The sequence below is a fragment of the Neovison vison genome, chromosome X (genome assembly GCF_020171115.1).
Source record: "Neovison vison isolate M4711 chromosome X, ASM_NN_V1, whole genome shotgun sequence".
NCBI lineage: Eukaryota > Metazoa > Chordata > Mammalia > Carnivora > Mustelidae > Neogale > Neogale vison.
The window spans coordinates 45,061,777-45,080,410 of NC_058105.1; the positions used below are offsets into that span (position 1 = coordinate 45,061,777).

General features: G+C 41.7%; 1 protein-coding gene across 3 annotated transcripts; it reads left to right on the top strand.

Annotated features, from left to right (window-relative positions):
• Positions 1–2,093: 2,093 nt before the first annotated feature.
• On the top strand, positions 2,094–5,225 carry TCEAL5 (transcription elongation factor A like 5). Of its 3 annotated transcripts, none has more exons than XM_044234587.1 (3): positions 2,094–2,274; positions 3,571–3,638; positions 4,324–5,225. In XM_044234587.1, exon 3 carries the CDS (start codon positions 4,351–4,353, stop codon positions 4,969–4,971), a length of 621 nt encoding a protein of 206 aa, XP_044090522.1. In that variant the 5' UTR covers positions 2,094–2,274; positions 3,571–3,638; positions 4,324–4,350; the 3' UTR covers positions 4,972–5,225. The 3 variants fall into 3 exon arrangements, with proteins under 3 accessions (XP_044090522.1, XP_044090524.1, XP_044090525.1); XM_044234589.1 differs by having other exon boundaries at positions 2,094–2,201; XM_044234590.1 differs by lacking the exon at positions 2,094–2,274 and adding an exon at positions 2,406–2,463.
• The last annotated feature ends 13,409 nt before the right edge of the window (positions 5,226–18,634 follow it).

Sequence of the window (18,634 nt, forward strand, 5' to 3'; positions counted from 1 at the left end):
GAGCATCTAATGATGCTAATGGATCTGATCCTAGGCAAATGCATACACCCAGCAAAAATATACATATCTTATCTCTCTCCTAACCACACACACATGCACCTCATTTTGAATATAATTGCAGGGGATTCGGAGGTTTCTCTAGTTAAGAATCCTGGAACCCAAGGAGTAAGTGTTCTCCTTTTAACAGAGCTCACCTGCTATTTGTTTCTTCCTTTCTCTATTTCACTCCCAAGTAGCTTCTTCTCTATCTCCTCTTTTTTCTCTACCTATAGCTTCTGCTTCTTCATGATGTCAATCTGCTCATGTGTCAGACTTTCTCAGGTTCTTAGGGTACAGATCTTTTCATAAGTGTACAGACTCCACTATCTTCTAAACACATGCAACCTTGCATATCATTTCAGGCGGTCCACAGACTCCCTCAGTTGAGAACACTTGGTCTGGGTAAATAGGTACTGTTAGACTTTTCACAGACACTGAAACAAACATGACTCAGAGGGCCCAAGGCTGGGGATGGACTGAGCGGCAGCAACCCTGCAGCGTGGCTAGGCTCCTCCTAGGTGCCCTGTAGGTGAAGATACTGAAGCTGAGAAATCCCTCAAGCTGCACCTCCTAGGTCAAGTGGTAGGCAGCAGACAGGTCAGAGAACCTTCCCTGGGCACTGTGAAGAAGGGCAGAGAGCAGCCAAGCATGGAGGCTCTCCCCTCGGCCATTACTTCTCTGGACTTTATGGAAACCCTCCGCTGCAGGGGTCTGGAAGGGATCTGTTCTGGTTTCCAGTAGTCAGGACAGAATTCCATCTCTGTTGGGGTTGACTTAACTCTGTGGGAATTTGGGGGAGGGAGGGAAGGAGCCATTTATTTACTCTGACCTCCCTCTATAGTCCCGCCCTAACAGTCTCCATTTTTCTACCACTGGGCAATGGCAGAGAAAGTTTACTTTCAAAAAGTTTCTATGTTTCTGAATCCTCCTCCCAAATTTGTCTCACTTGTTCTTGCATAAAAATGAGGGAAGTTTAGGACAGTGATGTTCAGAAGCCAGATCCTTCTGTGCTCTATTATCTGCCTCCCAAGCCTCCCACTCCCGGGTGTCCAGATAGCACAAAGCCCATCACTTCTCTGATAATGGTGAGGATAGAGTCAGGGGACAGGGCAGAAATGTCACCTTGATCATCTCTCCATGTGTGTTCTTGAGTGAGCAAGAGTCAGGTGCCTGAATGCAAAGGATGAGAGGCTCTGGAAGGTGAGAAGCCGACTGGAAATTGCATATTCCTCCCCTCTTGAAAAGACAGGGAAAATCAGACCACATCTGCATCCCTCAGATCCTTTGCTGCCTTTTCCCAACAGCTAAATCTCTGAATGAAAATAACCATGGGCCAACTTTTCAAGACTGATACTGTGTCAGCCATCATATTCCAGAAAGTCTACTTAACACTCAGTGATTGTTTGGGTACAATAAATACATGCATTGTTAGTAGAACATGACAGAACTACTTATTTATGAAAATTAAAAAAAATATTTTGTGCGTTCCTAATTGAATCCATTTTTCCATAAGTAAATATTAATGCAGTGAACTTAATTTTGGAATCTTGTTGGGGGGTTTTCTATCATAAACACATTCTTTGCCCCAAATGAAAATAGCTCTATTTAATTTTTTGCTTATAAGAATAACCAATGCTGAGGGGAGTAAATTAAGTAAAACTGAAAAAAAATATTTAGAAGCAAATAAAATCTCCATTTCAACTATCTGCTTCCCTGCCTGACAATCCACTGTGTATCTATTATAGAAGGTCTGGAGGAGAAGAGAAATGAGCATCAGTGGTTGAGTGGAGAAGTAGATTGAGGGGGTAGGTGCTTTGAGATCAAAGGAGAGAAAGAAAAAATTCCTGAGAGATGTACCAATTGCTAGTTGCCCTAGGAGATGTAGCCCTTTCCTGATAAGATAGAACAAACACATACCATAGGGAGAAGGGGCCACATTTGACCTTTGGGATTAGCAAAGACAGAAAAAAAAAAAAAAAAAAAGGCGGTGAGAGGAGGGGACTTCAGCGCCCCGAGGCGGGAGCCAGCTAATGAGGGGAAGAAGTGGGCTGGCTCCTGACGCACTTTCTGCTGGTGGGAGGGGAACTAGGGACCCGAGCCCACTGGTGACGTTTCTTTCACGTGATCAGAAGCCGACGTGTGCAGAAGTCCCTCTCCTCCAGGTACCAGCTCCCTATTTTTGTGTAGAGCTTGCAGACTGAGGGACAGAGCGGCAACTGCCCTAAAGCCCTGCAGGTAGGTACAAGCTGGAGGACAAGAGGGAGGGCGCTGGCATAGGGATGGTAATTGATAGAGGCTACAAGGGATCCGGTCTACTTTCCAGATGCCACCCCCTCCCACCCCCTCCCACCCCCATTCATTCTGGCGCAGGAAATTGTATGAGTGTTGGAGGACAGGTCTGGGTACCATCTCTTATTTCCCTGGGTAAGTGTGGGCTTATGGCAGAAAGAAATGGGAGGAGGTATCTCTCAGGAATGGCCACAAATCCACGGGCACCTGCGAACCCCTGGGGTGGGGGGTGGGGTGGCAGAGGGCAAAGACCCGAGCGGGGCCAGGATTGTATTCTCTCTACACCTTCCTTCCCCAATGTCCATTTGTTTGGTGCAAGAAACGGCGGGCTTGGCGGGAGGAGATGGAGAGGGACCAGGGGTTGAGAATGGGTCCCGTTGGGATCTCCTAAGAGGTAGGCTATCCAGCTATGTCTGGTGGAGAGGGCCGGGAGAGGGGGATGGCCTTAGTGAGGATATGGCCTGATCTCTGCAGGGCAGCGGGAGAGGGCACAGCCTGTGAACCCTTTGTGGGGACTGCCTGCGCTCTCTGGATCTCTTCACCTTCCGTCCATTTTGGAGCCGGAAATGGTGGGCTGCAAGTGGGGGGGAGAGGGGGAGGAGGTGCTGCAAAGGAAGGGGACAGAGGTTCAGTCTGGAGACCAGCTCCCTTTTGCGGAGGAGTGTCTTCTAAACTGGGGAGGACTGAGAGGAGATACCATAAGCCAAAATTTTTACTGAATTTGGAAATAATTTGTCTCTTGCATTGTAGGAAAACGTGGTATTTCTGTGTATGTGGAGAGGCAAGGGGTGTCATGAATGCTCTGGATATTTCTGCCCTGCCCCGGTGACTCTATCCTCACCGTTATCAGAGAAGTGATGGGCTTTGTTCTATCTGGACACCCGGGAGTGGGAGGCTTGGGAGGCAGATAACGGAGTACAGAAGGATCTGGTTTCTGAACATCACTGTCCTGAACCTCCCTCATTTTTATGCAAGAACAAGTGAGACAGAAATTTGGGAGGAGGATTCAGAAACATAGAAACCTTTTGAAAGTAAACTTTCTCTGCCATTGCTCAGTGGTAGAAAAATAGAGACTGTTAGGGAGGGGTTATAGAAGGAGGATCAGAGAAGCAAGGGAAAGGGCAAGGGGTTGGCAGGATTTGGGGAAGTTTTGACAACCATAGTGTGACAAAGATCAGTCTCCCAGTTGCCAGTCATTCACTCCTCAACCCTTCATTCACCCTGTCTCCTGTCTCTCCACAGGTCTTAAGGTCTGTGGTTGTAGGCACCAACCCAGACAAGAGAAGAAAAGACCTGCAGGACCAGTGCAGGTCAGTGGGCAAAAGTAACTATCCCAGGACCCCTGGGAGTAAGAGGGACTTAAGCTTGACCAGAAGCTGAGGAGGCCACTATCTTCCAGCCCTCCTCCAAGCCACCCTACTGCAGTCTCAGAGACTTCAGTCTCAGTCCTCTGTCAGGACTTTAAGGGAAGAAACATGGTGCTTTTGGCTGGTGAGGACCTAGGGGAGAACAAGGAAGTGAGAGACAAATGAGAGACAAGAAGCATGACATCTGTGCAGCCCCTTGAAGATATTAGAGTAGCCCTGAAATCTGAGAAGTGGCCATTATTCTATTGGGTCTGCAGTTCTAGAAGACTTAAAACTGCAGGCAAAGGAAAAACAAAACCGGCCAGGATTCCTGCAGGTCAGTGTAAGTTGGGATGACCCAGTTAAAATTGTCACTGGCATAGCTAACGCCAGAGCAAAGTTCAGGGACCAAACTGCTCTTACACACTTCGTGGCACACCTCAGTTAAATGCAGAAAGAAGCACTTGTGGAAGTTTGTGTAAGGTTGTATCACATAAACATGTGTGAAGTGCTAAGGAAAGGAAAAAAAAATGTCTGGGTGGGAGGGCATCTGTCGTTTGGGATAGGGAGAGCAAAACCCTAAATCATAAAAGGCAATTATTTTCAAGAGTTGTTTTCCCCAATCTGAGTCCTCCTTTTTGTCTCCTAGGACAGGCAAAGAAGAGAGAATCACAACATGGAAAAGATCTACGAAGAAAACAAAGGACAGCCAGAAAACGAAGGAACTCTAGAAAATGAGGGAAAGCCAGAAGATGAAGTTGATACAGAAAATGAAGGAAAATCAGATGAAGAAGAAAAGCTGGAAGTGGAGGAGAAGCCAGGGCATGAGGGAAAGCTCCAGAATGAGGGGCAGCCAGATGACGAAGGCCAACCAGAAGATGAGGGAAAGGAAGAAAATCAGGGCAAGTCCAAAGATGAGGGAAAACCACACGGTGAAGGCAAGCCAGAATCCCTGGCAAAGCCTGAGGGTGAGCCTCGGGCTGCAGAAAAGCGCCCAGCTGAAGATTATGTGCCCAGGAAAGCAAAAAGAAAAACGGACAGGGGGACAGACGATTCCCCCAAGGACTATCAGGAGGACTTACAGGAAAGGCACTTGGGCAGTGAGGAGATGATGAGAGAATGTGGAGATATGTCAAGGGCTCAGGAAGAGCTAAGAAAAAAACAGAAAATGGGTGGTTTTCACTGGATGCAAAGAGATGTTCAGGATCCGTTTGCCCCAAGGGGGCAGCGGGGTGTCAGGGGAGTGAGGGGTGGAGGTAGGGGCCAGAAGGACTTAGAAGATGTTCCATATCTTTAATGCCTTTGGCCTTTAATTCTGATCTCTCTTATGGGAATATTGCCGACCTTGCTTTCCCTGGCAGGCAGTTGCCGGGCTATGTGCTTTAACCTTATGCTGATCTGTTGCTTTAGGTGTCACTCTCCGTTACCAGCAGCCTTTTGATCCAACTGCAGCACTCTGTCTTTCAGTAGGGGACTTTGACCCATGTGCATGGAAGAGAGATATTCATGATACACTGCAAAATATTAATAAAAAAAGTTTTCAGAACTACATGTATGGTATCAGCTCATTTTTGAAAAAAAAGTACAGTTACAAAATACATCCATGAGTAGGGAAAACTATGAAATTGAGTAAATCCAAAGGGAAATAGTGGTTTTCTCTGTGTGGTGGCAATGGAAGAGATTATCTTCTCTTGTCTGTTTTTTTCCTTAAAAAAATAGATGACTTTTGTCATAAAATAAATAATAAATATTTTAAAAATGAGAAAATACATACCATGCAATCAAAATTACAGTTCAGTAACTTTATGAGGGCAGGGAGACACTTAAAATTCCTGTTCTCAGGATGTGAAGTGATGAGTAAAACTCATATTACCACTGGCACTCGAGACTGGAGGAATCAACCTGACAGTGATTACAGATCCATTGCTGTAACAGTCTTACCATCTGTGAAATGGGGATAAATCTTCTCTTCCATGGCTATGGAGAAGAACAGATGAGGTAATGAGTATGAGCAGTACTGTGCAGACTCCTACCCTCTGCTCTGCACTAGCAGAACCAGTACTCTGTCAGATGTTGGGGGCAGGGCTGAAGGAAGTCTCTCTTGTGTCCAGGAATAAGTCCTGGAAGCTATTAGGTGGGTGCCATTTTATATTGGGGAATACTATGTCTGATGTCCACTGTGCATCTTCTTATGGGTTCTGCATCCCGCTAAGGGACCCATGGCTGCTGGTGAGCTAGAATCCTCAAGGTAACAAAACTTTTGATTTCCCTAGAGTCTCCGCTGAGTTGATTCCCATCTACATTCCATGCTAAACTGTGGAGATGATGCCTCTTCTTATGTTATACTGTAGTATTATTAATCCTGACATGAGATGTGGAAAAATGCTTTGTAGAACCTTAGGTAATATATTTTTCAGACATTATAATTACCCCATTAGACTTGCTGTTTTCAAAGTAGAGAATTTATCTCATTGATTTCGGTCCCCACAATATATAATAGAAGTTTCCAAAACACAACATATTAATTATCAAGTCAGAAGGTCTCAATTCTTGATCCAGTTCTGTCCTTGATTGAATATGCAGCTCTGAGCACATCCATTCATTCTTTAGAAACCAAGGCTTGCCACTCCAAAAGGAACACAACAGGAGATGGCTTATATGACAATTCATTGCTCATGATTTCAACATTGGATATGGTAGTGTTTCTCAAAGTTTGCTAGCTGCCAGAAGATCACCCGAATTAAAATTACCTGGCTACCTTGTTAAAAATTCAGAATCCCTGTTCCCATCTCAGACCCAATACATCAGAATCTCTTTTGACTTGTCCTCACAATGTCTATGTGTGTGTCCTTTGTTTTTAGTTCATTTTTATTTTTATCAAATAGGATACCTGTAAAAAAATGTAAAATCCAATAGTGCAAAATAATTTATTATTAAAAACTTCAGTCTGTCTTGCCATTCCACATTCTCATTCTTCAGAGTCAACTACCATAAATATTTTTGATTTCTTCTAGTATTTACTTCCATATTTCTGAACAATATGCTTATGTTGCTATTTCTTTTTTTAAAAACAGCTTGATTGAAATGTAACTCATATACAACAAAACTCACCCTTTTAAAGATTTTTTATTTATTTGACAAAGAGAGAGAGACAGTGACAGAGGGAACACAAGCAGAGGGAGTAGGAGAAGAAGAAGCAGGCTTCCTACAGAGCAGGGAACCTGACAAGGGTTTGATCCCAGGATTCTGAGATCATGACCTGAGCTGAAGGCAGACGCTCAATGACTGAGCCACCCAGGTGCCCCCAAACTCACCCTTTTAAAGTATACAATTTAGTAGTTTTTTAAGTACGACAGAGCTCTGAAACCATCATCATTATATAGTTCTAGGATATTTTCATCACCCTAAAAAGAAACCTAACACTCATTAGCATATAATGGTGTTCTCATTTTCTCCCCCCATCCACCCTCTGGGCACCTGACAAACACTGATCTACTTTGCCTCTACAGATTTGTGTATTCTAGACATTTCATATGTATATATATATATGGAATCATACAATATACAACCTTTCGGTAGCATGAAGTTTTCAAGGCTCATCCACATTGCAGTATATATCAGTACTAAAATTTCCTGTACATATTTTCTTCCCTTTTAAAATAAACTTTATTGAGAAGACAAAATATAATATTTACAAGTACAAAATGATGCTTCTGCCTTAGTTTATTATGTAGATAACATTAGTACATGGTAATGATTATGTCCAAAGTTGCTTTTACTTCATCTATATACTTTGAATCCTTTTATGAAGAGATACTCTAAATTTAATGTACATGTTTTTGTATGTTTTAAAGTAACACAGGTGTGTAGTATTTGACACACTATTCATTTCTGCTGGAAGAAGCAAATGTATTTTTAAATTGTTTTTTTAAATTAAAACTTTTTCCAGTTTTATTGAAATATAATTTACATATATTACTATATAAGTTTAATGGGTACAGCATATGGGTTGATATATGTATCATATACATTGTACAATAAAATACATGTATAGTAAAACACTTATTACAATAAATATAGTTAATACCCATCATCTCATATAGATACAATAAAAAGAAAAGGCAAAAAAATTCTCCTTGTGATGAGAACTATCAGGATTTACTCTCTTAACTTTGATATATATTGTACAGCAGTGTTAACTTTTTGCATTTATTTATTTTTTTAATGATTTTATTTATTTCACAGACAGAGATCACAGGTGGGCAGAGTGGCAGGCAGAGAGAGAGGGAAGCAGGCTCGGTGCCGAGCAGAGAGCCCAATGTGGGGCTCGATTCCAGGACCCTAGGATCATGACCTGAGCCAAAGGCAGAGGCTTTAACCCACTGAGCCACCCAGGCGCCCCAATTTTTTGCATTTAAATATGTGTTTTATTTCCGTCAGTATATACCTAGAGGTGGAAATGCTGTCATAAGTTAACTTCATGTTTAACTTTTTAAAAAATTTTTATTTTTTTAAATTTATTTTCAGTGTTCCAGAATTCATTGTTTATGCACCAGACCCAGTGCTCCATGCAGTACAATGTTCAACTTTTTTTTCCAATTTATTTATTTTCAGAAAAACATTATTCATTATTTTTTCACCACACCCAGTGCTCCATGCAAGCCGTGCCCTCTATAATACCCACCACCTGGTACCAACTTTTTTTTTTTAAGATTTTATTTATTTATTTGTCAGAGAGAGATCACAAATAGGCAGAGAGGCAGGCAGAGAGAGAGAGGAGGAAGCAGGCTCCCCGCCGAGCAGAGAGCCCGATGCAGGACTCGATCCCAGGACCCTGAGATCATGACCTGAGCCGAAGGCAACGGCTTAACCCACTGAGCCACCCAGGTGCCCCAATGTTCAACTTTTTGAAGAACTGCCATACTGTTTTCCAAAGCCACTGTGGCATTTGAGAATCCCATCCACAGTGTACAAGTGTTCCAACTTCCCACATCCTTGCTAACACTTGTTATAGTCTGTATTTTTAAATTTACTTTTTAATTTATTTTCAGCATAACAGTATTCATTATTTTCTTTTCACCATCATCATTATATAGTTCTAGGATATTTTCACCACACCCAGTGCTCCATGCAATCCGTGCCCTCTATAATACCCACCACCTGGTACCCCAACCTCCCACCCCCCCCCGCCACTTCAAACCCCTCAGATTATTTTTCAGAGTCCATAGTCTCTCATGATTCACCTCCCCTTCCAATTTACCCCACTCCCTTCTCCTCTCTAACACCCCTTGTCCTCCATGCTATTTGTTATGCTCCACAAATAAGTGAAACCATATGATAATTGCCTCTCTCTGCTTGACTTATTTCACTCAGCATAATCTCTTCCAGTCCCGTCCATGTTGCTACAAAAGTTGGGTATTCATCCTTTCTGATGGAGGCATAATACTCCATAGTGTATATGGACCACATCTTCCTTATCCATTCATCCGCTGAAGGGCATCTTGGTTCTTTCCATAGTTTGGCAACCGTGGCCATTGCTGCTATAAACATTGGGGTACAGATGGCCCTTCTTTTGCACCACACCCAGTGCTCCATGCAATCCGTGCCCTTTATAATACCCTTCACCTGGTACCCCGACCTCCCACGCCCCCACCCCTTCAAAACCCTCAGATTGTTTTTCAGAGTCCATAGTCTCTCATGGTTCACCTCCCCTTCCAATTTCCACCAACTCTCTTCTCCTCTCTATCTCCCCATGTCCTCCATGGTATTTGTTATGCTCCACAAATAAGTGAAACCATATGATAATTGACTCTCTCTGCTTGACTTATTTCACTCAGCATAATCTCTTCCAGTCCCGTCCATAAGTTGCTACAAAAGTTGGATATTCATCCTTTCTGATGGAGGCATAATACGTGTATATGGACCACATCTTCCTTATCCATTCATCCGTTGAAGGGCATCTTGGTTCTTTCCACAGTTTGGCGACCGTGGCCATTGCTGCTATAAACATTGGGATAGAGATGGCCCTTCTTTTCATGACATCTGTATCTTTGGGATAAATACCCAGTAGTGCAATGGCAGAGTCATAGGGAAGTTCTATTTTTAATTTCTTGAGGAATCTCCACACTGTTCTCCAAAGAGGCTGCACCAACTTGCATTCCCACCAACAGTGTAAGAGGGTTCCCCTTTCTCCACATCCCCTCCAACACATGTTGTTTTCTGTCTTGCTGATTTTGGCCATTCTAACTGGTGTAAGGTGATATCTCAATGTGGTTTTAATTTGAATCTCCCTGATGTCTAGTGATGAATATTTTTTCATGTGTCTGATAGCCATTTGTATGTCTTCATTGGAGAAGTGTCTGTTCATATCTTCTGCCCATTTTTTTTTATATGATTGTCTGTTTTGTGTGTGTTGAGTTTGAGTTCTTTATAGATCCTGGATTATCAACCTTTTGTCTGTACTGTCATTTGCAAATATCTTCTCCCATTCCGTGGGTTGCCTCTTTGTTTTGTTGACTGTTTCCTTTGCTGTGCAGAAGCTTTTGATTTTGATGAAGTCCCAAAAGTTTATTTTCGCTTTTGTTTCCTTTGCCTTTGGAGATGTATCTTGAAAGAAGTTGCTGTGGCTGATATCAAAGAGATTACTGCCTAAGTACTCCTCTAGGATTCTGATGGATTCCTGTCTCACGTTGAGGTCTTTTATCCATTTTGAGTTGATCTTTGTGTACGGTGTAAGAGAATGGTCGATTTCATTCTTCTACATATAGCTGTCCAGTTTTCCCAGCACCATTTATTGAAGAGACTGTCTTTTTTCCACTGTATATTTTTTCCTGTTTTGTCGAAGATTATTTGACCATAGAGTTGAGGGTCCATATCTGGGCTCTCTACTCTGTTCCACTGGTCTATGTGTCTGTTTTTATGCCAGTACCATGCTGTCTTGGTGATCACAGCTTTGTAGTAAAGCTTGAAATCAGATAGCATGATGCCCCCTGTTTTATTTTTGTTTTTCAACATTTCCTTAGCGATTCGGGGTCTCTTCTGATTCCATACAAATTTTTGGATTATTTGCTCCAGCTCTTTGAAAAATACCGGTGGAATTTTGATCAGAATTGCATTAAAAGTATAGATTGCTCTAGGCAGTATAGACATTTTAACAATGTTTATTCTTCCGATGCAAGAGCATGGAATGGTCTTCCATCTTTTTGTGTCTTCTTCAATTTCTTTCATGAGTGTTCTGTAGTTCCTCGAGTACAGATCCTTTACCTCTTTGGTTAGGTTTATTCCCAGGTATCTTATAATTCTTGGTGCTATAGTAAATGGAATCGATTCTCTAATTTCCCTGTCTGTATTTTCATTATTAGTGTATAAGAAAGCCACTGATTTCTGTACATTTACTTTGTATCCTACCACGTTGCTGAATTGTTGTATGAGTTCTAGTTGTTTGGGGGTAGAGTCTTTTGGGTTTTCCATATAAAGAATCATGTCATCTGCGAAGAGAGAGAGTTTGACTTCTTCATTACCAATTTGGATACCTTTTATTTCTCTTTGTTGTCTGATTGCTGTTGCTAGGACTTCTAATACTATGTTGAACAAGAGTGGTGTGAGGGGGCATCATTGTCCTGTTCCTGATCTCAACGGGAAGGCTGCAAGTTTTTTTCCATTGAGGATATTTGCTGTGGGTCTTTCATAGATAGATTTGATGAGGTTCAGGAATGTTCCCTCTATCCCTATACTTTGAAGTGTTTTAATCAGGAACGGATGCTGGATTTTGTCAAATGCTTTTTCTGCATCAATTGAGAGGACCATGTGTTTCTTCACTCTTCTCTTATTAATTTGTTCTATCACACTGATTAGTTTGCGAATATTGAACCATGCTTGTAGCTCAGGAATGAATCCCACCTGGTCATGGCATATAATTAAAAATTATTAAAATTTAAAATGTGCTGTTGGATCCTGTTTGCTAGGATCTTGTTGAGAATCTTAACATCCATATTCATCAGTGATATTGGTCTGAAATTCTCCTTTTTGGTAGGGTCTCTGCCTGGTTTGGGGATCAAGGTAATGCTGGCTTCATAGAAAGAGTCTGGAAGTTTTCCTTCTGCTTCAGTTTTTTGAAACAGCTTCAGGAGAATAGGTGTTATTTCTTCTTTTAAAGTTTGGTATAATTCCCCAGGGAATCCATTAGGTCCTGGGCTCTTGTTTTTTGGGAGGTTTTTGATCACTGCTTCAATCTCATTACTAGATATTGGTCTATTCAGGTTGTCAATTTCTTCCTGGTTCAATTTTGGGAGTTTATAGTTTTCCAGGAATGCATCCATTTCATTTAGGTTGCTTAGCTTATTGGCATATAACCGTTGATAATAACTTCTGATGATTGTTTCTACTTCCTTCGTGTTTATTGTGATCTCTCCCTTTTCATTCATAACTTTATTTTATTTTATGAATTTTGAGCTTTCTCTCTTTTCTTTTGGATTAGTGTGGCCAATGGTTTATCGATCTTATTGATTCTTTCAAAAAACCAGCTTCTACTTTCATTGATACTTTCTACTGTATCTCTGGTTTCTATCTCATTGATCTCAGCTCTAATCTTGATGATTTCCCTTCTTATGTGTGGAGTTGGTTTGATTTGTTGTTGATCCTCCAGTTCTTTAAGGTGTAGAGACAGCAGGTGTGTTCTGGATTGTTCAATTTTTTTGAGGGAGGCTTGGATGGCTATGTATTTCCCCCTTAGGACCGCCTTTGCTGTATCCCATAGGTTTTGGACCGAAGTGTCTTCATTCTCATTGGTTTCCATGAATTGTTTCAGTTCTTCTTTGATCTCCTGGTTGATCCAAACATTCTTAAGCAAGGTGGTCTTTAGCTTCCGGGTGTTTGAGTTCCTTCTGAACTTTTCCTTGTGATTGAGCTGCAGTTTCAAAGCATTGTGATCTGAGAATGTGCAGGGAATCATCTCAGTCTTTTGGTATCGGTTGAGTCCTGATTTGTGACCCAGTATGTGGTCTGTTCTGGAGGAGGTTTCATGTGCACTTGAGAAGAATGAGTATTCTGCTGTTTTTGGGTGGAACATTCTGTATATATCTATAAGGTCCATCTGTTCCAATGTGTCATTCAGTGCTCTTGTGTCTTTATTGATTTTCTGCTTCGATGATCTGTCTATTTCTGAGAGCGGCGTGTTAAGATCTCCTACAATTAGTGTACTCATATCAATATGACTCTTTATCTTGATTAACAGTTTTCTTATGTAATTGGCTGCTCCCATATTGGGGGCATAGATATTTATAATTGTTAGATCATCTTGGTGGATAGTCCCTTTAAGAATGATGTAGTGTCCTTCTGTATCTCTGACTACAGTCTTTAGTTTAAAATATAAATTGTCTGATCTGAGAATCGCTACCCCGGCCTTCTTTTGAGGCCCATTGGCATGAAAGATGCTTCTCCATCCCTTTATTTTCAGTCTGGGTGTATCTTTATGTTCAAAATGGGTCTCTTGTAGACAACATATGGATGGGTCCTGTCGTTTTATCCAATCTGCAACCCTGTGCCGTTTTATGGGTGCATTTAGGCCATTGAGCGTGATTATTGATAGATACATTTTTATTGACATCGTGTTACCTTTGAAGTTTTTTTTTTCTGTATATTGTCTCTATATTTCTGTTCAATACTATTCTTAGGCTTTTTCCTCTTTTATAGAACCCCCCTTAATATTTCCTGCAGTATCGGCTTGGTGGTTGCTTAGTCTTTTAAGCCTTGCCGGTCTTGGAAACTATCTCTCCATCTATTTTAAATGTCAGTCTTGCTGGATAAAGTATTCTTGGCTGCATGTTCTTCTCATTCAGTGTCCTGAATATATCTTGCCAGCACTTTCTGGCTGGCCAGGTCTCTGTGGACAGGTCTGACTTTATTCTGATGGGCTTTCCTCTGTAAGTAAGGGTCTTCTTTGTCCTAGCTGCTTTCAAGAGGTTCTGCCTACAATTTTAATTCTTCATTCTTACTATTAGGTGTCTCGAGGACTTTCGAGAATCTGTAATCTTGGGGGGAAACCGTTCGGCCTCTAGTACATGAATGCTGGTTCCATTCACGAGATTCGGAAAATTTTCATGAACAACTTGTTCCACTATGTCTTCTGGACTTCTTTCTTTCTCCTCCCCTTCAGAGATTCCAATAATTCTGACGTTGGAGCGTTTCATGGCATCATATATTTCCCTGATGCTGTTTTCGTGGCTTCTAAGCTGTTTGTTCCATGCTTCCTCCTGATCCTTTCTCTCTATCTGTTTGTCCTCCAGATCACTAATTCTATCTTCTGTCTCAGTTACTCTAGCTTTGAGAGAATTTAGATTAGATTGGAACTCATTGAGAGCATTGTGAAGCTCATTCCTGGTAGCTTTCAGCTCTTCCCTAACATTGGAAACACGATCTCTGGTCGTTTTCAGTTCGGCCCTAATCAATTCCGTTTGGTCACCCATGGCTTTCTCCAACCTAGCTATTGCTTGGATAATTGTTAGGCTAAATTCTCTTTCTGATATATTGTCTATGTTGATAGCCATTAGCTCTGTTCCAGAAGGCCCACCCTCTGTATTTTTCTTCTGTTGGGCATTCCTCCCCCTAGTCATTTTGGTGAGAGATGGCTGAACGGGTGTAGCTGGATGTATCGACCGTGGTACAGTCAAGGTGTACCTTGGAACACTTCTGAGCAATCAGGGTTCCCCACCCAAAATGAGAGAAAAAAGAAAAGGAAAAGAAAAAGAGAGAGAGAGAGAACAGGAACAAAAGGTGAGATAAAAGAGAAGGTTCAGCCCAAATGGGCCCCAAGGTAAGATTTATGCAGTGTACAAACAAAAACAGACAAACAAAAAGACTGATAAAAGTATATGACGAGAGGGATTCCTGTGTGGCTCAGTTGGTTGGACGACTGCCTTCGGCTCAGGTCATGATCCCAGAGTCCTGGGATCGAGTCCCACATTGGGCTCCCAGCTCCATGGGAAGTCTGCTTCTCCCTCTGACCTTCTCCTCGCTCATGCTCTCTCTCACTGTCTCTCTCTCAAATAAATAAATAAAATCTTTAAAAAAAAAGTATATGACGAGAAAAATATATATATATTTGCATATATATATATGCAAATAAAGGAAGAACCTAGTCAAAAAGAACCCCAAGTGTAAGATTTATATACTATCAGGACAAACACAAAAACACAGAAACACTGCCCACTGGAGTCTTCTGCTCCGGTAGAGATCCAGACGTGTATAATTCTGATCTCAGGCTGATTTCGTGGGTGATCGGAGTTCTTTGGAAGGTAATCAGCTCACTTTAGCGTGGTTGAAAGGGCGCCTCCTCCTACTTACCTGCCATCTTGTCTCCCCCTATAGTCTATATTTTTATTTTAGCCATCTCAGTCAGTATAAAGTAGAATCTCCTTGTGATTCTGATTTGTGTTTTCCCAATAGCTAATGATGTTGTACATCTTTTCTTTCTTTCTTTCTTTTTTTTTTTTTTGGAAGACTGTATTTATTTATTTGACAGAGAGAGAGAGAGCACAAGTGAGGTGAATGGCAGGCAGGGGGAGAGGGAGAAGCAGGTACCCTTCTCAGCAGGGAGCCTGATGTGGGACTCAATCATCCAGAACACTGGGATCATGACCTGAGCTGAAGGGAGACTCTTAACTGATTCAACCACCCAGGTGCCCATTGCTGAGCATCTTTTCTTGTGTTTCTTGATCGTTTGTATATCTTCTTTGGAGAAATGTCTATTTAAATCCTCTACTGGGATGCCTGGGTGGCTCAATTGATTAAGCATCTGCCTTTGGCTCAGGTACTGACCCTGGGGTCCTGAGATTGAGCCCCATATTGAGCTCCTAGTTTAGAGAGGGCCTGCTTCTTCCTCTACCTGCTGCTCCCTCTGCCTGTGCTCCCTCTCTCTCTCTGACAAAGTCTTTTAAAAAAATAAGATGTCATTATGGTGGTAATGTTTCTTCAGGATGACAGACCTAAAGAGCAATGCTTGTAATGACATTACCTCCTCCATTATGATTGTCTTTAAAAGGCATATAATGCCAATTCATAGCTTGACTACCTTGGCCCCCAAGTCATGGCTATCCCTATAGTACATGTTGGTATTCAGACAGGTGGTAACTCCTGTTTTCTCCTGAAGCTGAAGGAGGACATGACTTTTTAGGCCCCCTTTGCCTGGAGTCTCCTATACTTTTGTGCCTAGGATGACTCAAACATCAGAAGTACTCTACCAGGTAGATGCAAAACCACTGTCACCAAAGAACTGCCAAAACAGGCCTAGTCACGGTCAAGGTCCTTCTGGGAGTCTGAGCAATTTTGGTTGGGTCATTTTCTTAAGTGCATCCCCACCCCTATCTTTCTTGGGTCTATTTCACTGGACTCTGAGAGAAGGGTTCAACCTTTCTACTTCAAATTCAAATTATCTGGTCAAATCCAGTTGTAGCTGGCTCAAAAAGGGAGTGATGCTTTAAAGTTTTATGGTATGGAGTTTAATTTCCATCCTTATAAAATTCTCCTTCATACTTTACAAGGAAGGAGGATAGGGGAAAGGAAAAAAAACAAAGCTTTATGACTGACAGTGAAGAGTCTCTGTCACTGGACGCTCTTGAGCCTATCACCTGTTCACATTGAGTCAACAGACATTGACCTATGTTGCTAAGGACAGTCATATAATGACTAATTATAGGCATCAAAAGATAGCTACTTTGTTTCTCCCTCACTATCTTCCCAAGCCCAATAAATACTTTTGGGATAAGGAAATAAATGTTCCTGAGAATAGGTCCCAACTCCCTGTCTGCTGTAAGCCACTAGAGCAAAAAAGTTTGTACTGCTTATAGGAACCAAAAGGAATTTTGAATCAAATTTTATTTAGTTTGTAAAATGAACAAGACAACTTTTAGTTTCAGCTCCAAATGGAGAGCTGAAAAGAATGGCATTACACTACAACAGGAAAGAAAGTTGGATAAAAGTCAAAATAGCAATTTTTCTTAAAGCCATCAGAGAACCGAGTTCACAGAGCAAACAATGATTCCAAAATCTAGAGAAAGACTCATGGAGGGAGAAATAGGACTTGAGCACCTACTTATCTGAGATAGACACCACCAAACAACATGTAGACCAGTAAGAACATTTAGCTAGAAATTGCTAATGAATTACTAAAGGCTGAGTGAGGGTTAGCATGAGTGTGTGAAGTCCCTGTGGCCTCAGACGTAAAGGGATTACACTTAGGTTTTACTCCAGAAACTTCACTAGGTGTTCTCAGGTAAGATCAGGGAGAATCTGAGAAACTTGCTCCATGTGCCAGCTAAGACGAGAAGACTGCTGTCACTTAGGGTGAAATTCCAATCAAACCAAACTCCCCTACTAAACAAAAGACTTAATCTGCAGGAAAGACAGCAAAATCCATATCCTGAAAGCACTGGAGGAAACCCATTGCAGCTGGAGCAAGGAACCAAAAAACAAAAAGCTCTATGAAGAGAGGGAGCAGGCATGTGTGCTAGGCTCAGCATTGTATCTGAAGGAGAAGCATGAGCACTTGTGAAGGTTATGTCACTAAAACTCAGGTTTATCGTGCTTGTCTAAGATTAGAACATTAGAGAATGCCTGTCCCTCGCCTCAACACCACACTAAAAAAACACTGAGTGAAAATAGCAGTGAAGGGTAATGAGATACATGTTCTTTCTGAGAAAAAAAAAGTAAAACTGAAATCCCAACTAGAAAAACTCACAGCTAATGGGAAGAAAACATCAAACTCAGCCCAGCTTCTAACTAGATTAAAGCAAACCTCCATACTGAAAGCTTAGCAGGAAAGACGTGCTTAACTTCAGTCATAAATTCTATTTACCTCAGTAATTACTGTCTTATACAAATCCAGTTTTCAGGTAAAAATAATGAGAAATAGACAAAGACAAGATAACAAAACATTCTGAAGAGACAAAACAATAAACAGAACCAGAATCAGATGTGACACAGGTCTTGAAACTATCAGACGGTGAATTTAAAATAACTGTGGTTGGTGTTCCACTTCTGGCATGGCGATGTGAGGAACTCTGAGAATCCACTCCCCAGTGAAATTGCTGAAAGTTTTTTTTTTTTTAAGATTTTATTTATTTATCTGGCAGAGAGAGAGACAGGGAGAGAGCAAGCATGAGCAAGGGGAGTGGCAGGCAGGGAAGAAGCAGGCTCCCCGCTGAGAAGGATTCCCAGGACCCTGGGATCATGACCTGAGCTGAAGGCAGACGCTTAACCTACTGAGCCACCAAGGCACCCCTGAAAGTTATTTTTTTAACATAGTCATTTAAATTCTTTGGAAGTGGTCATAAGGGCATACAGCAAGTGAAAAAAAATTAAGAAAATCTACTAAAACAATAAGAACTAGCTCAGCATGAGGGAAACTATATGCCTACAGGGTATAGCCAAGAGCACAGGTCTCTTCACCTCAGCTCACATCTGTAAGGGCCACATTATGTTTCTAGGAGAGTTGAAACTTTTCATCTTGCCTTGAGTTTTCTGTTGCTCAGGCTAAGTTCTGGGTGAGTGTAACTGAAAGTGCAGAGTGTAGCTTCTGCCCAATCCACATTTATCTGAAAGAAGCTCTCCCTCCAGCACAGTGTGCTGAGAATATTGGGGCCCCCATTGCCTGGGAGAGGCAAGCCAAAAGGACTTGAAGGTACTGTGCATCTTCAGTCAAATGCACATATCCTAAAGCAGGAGTGTCAGAAAGAACTGTGCTGCTATGTCAATCCCTAGCTCCAGAGCCTTGTATCAAGAGATTTTTCCTAGTGGGAGAGGCAGGCTTTTAAACAGAGTACCCAGTCCCTTTCCAAAGGAGCTGTCACACAGTATAGAGAAACTGAATATTAAAAGCACTGTAAAAATATGAAGATTATCGTGAAATGCAATTAAGGGGTCAGTAGATTAATTAGAGATGTAACTAAATGTCAGGCAGCTAGTTC

Excerpts from the sequence above, each read along its gene's own strand:
- TCEAL5 (XM_044234590.1), top strand. The coding sequence starts at position 2,418 with ATGAGTGTTGGAGGACAGGTCTGGGTACCATCTCTTATTTCCCTGG. Across the intron at positions 2,464-3,570 it reads ACCATCTCTTATTTCCCTGG|GTCTTAAGGTCTGTGGTTGT; the intron begins GTAAGTGTGGGC and ends GTCTCTCCACAG. Across the intron at positions 3,639-4,323 it reads GACCTGCAGGACCAGTGCAG|GACAGGCAAAGAAGAGAGAA; the intron begins GTCAGTGGGCAA and ends TTTGTCTCCTAG.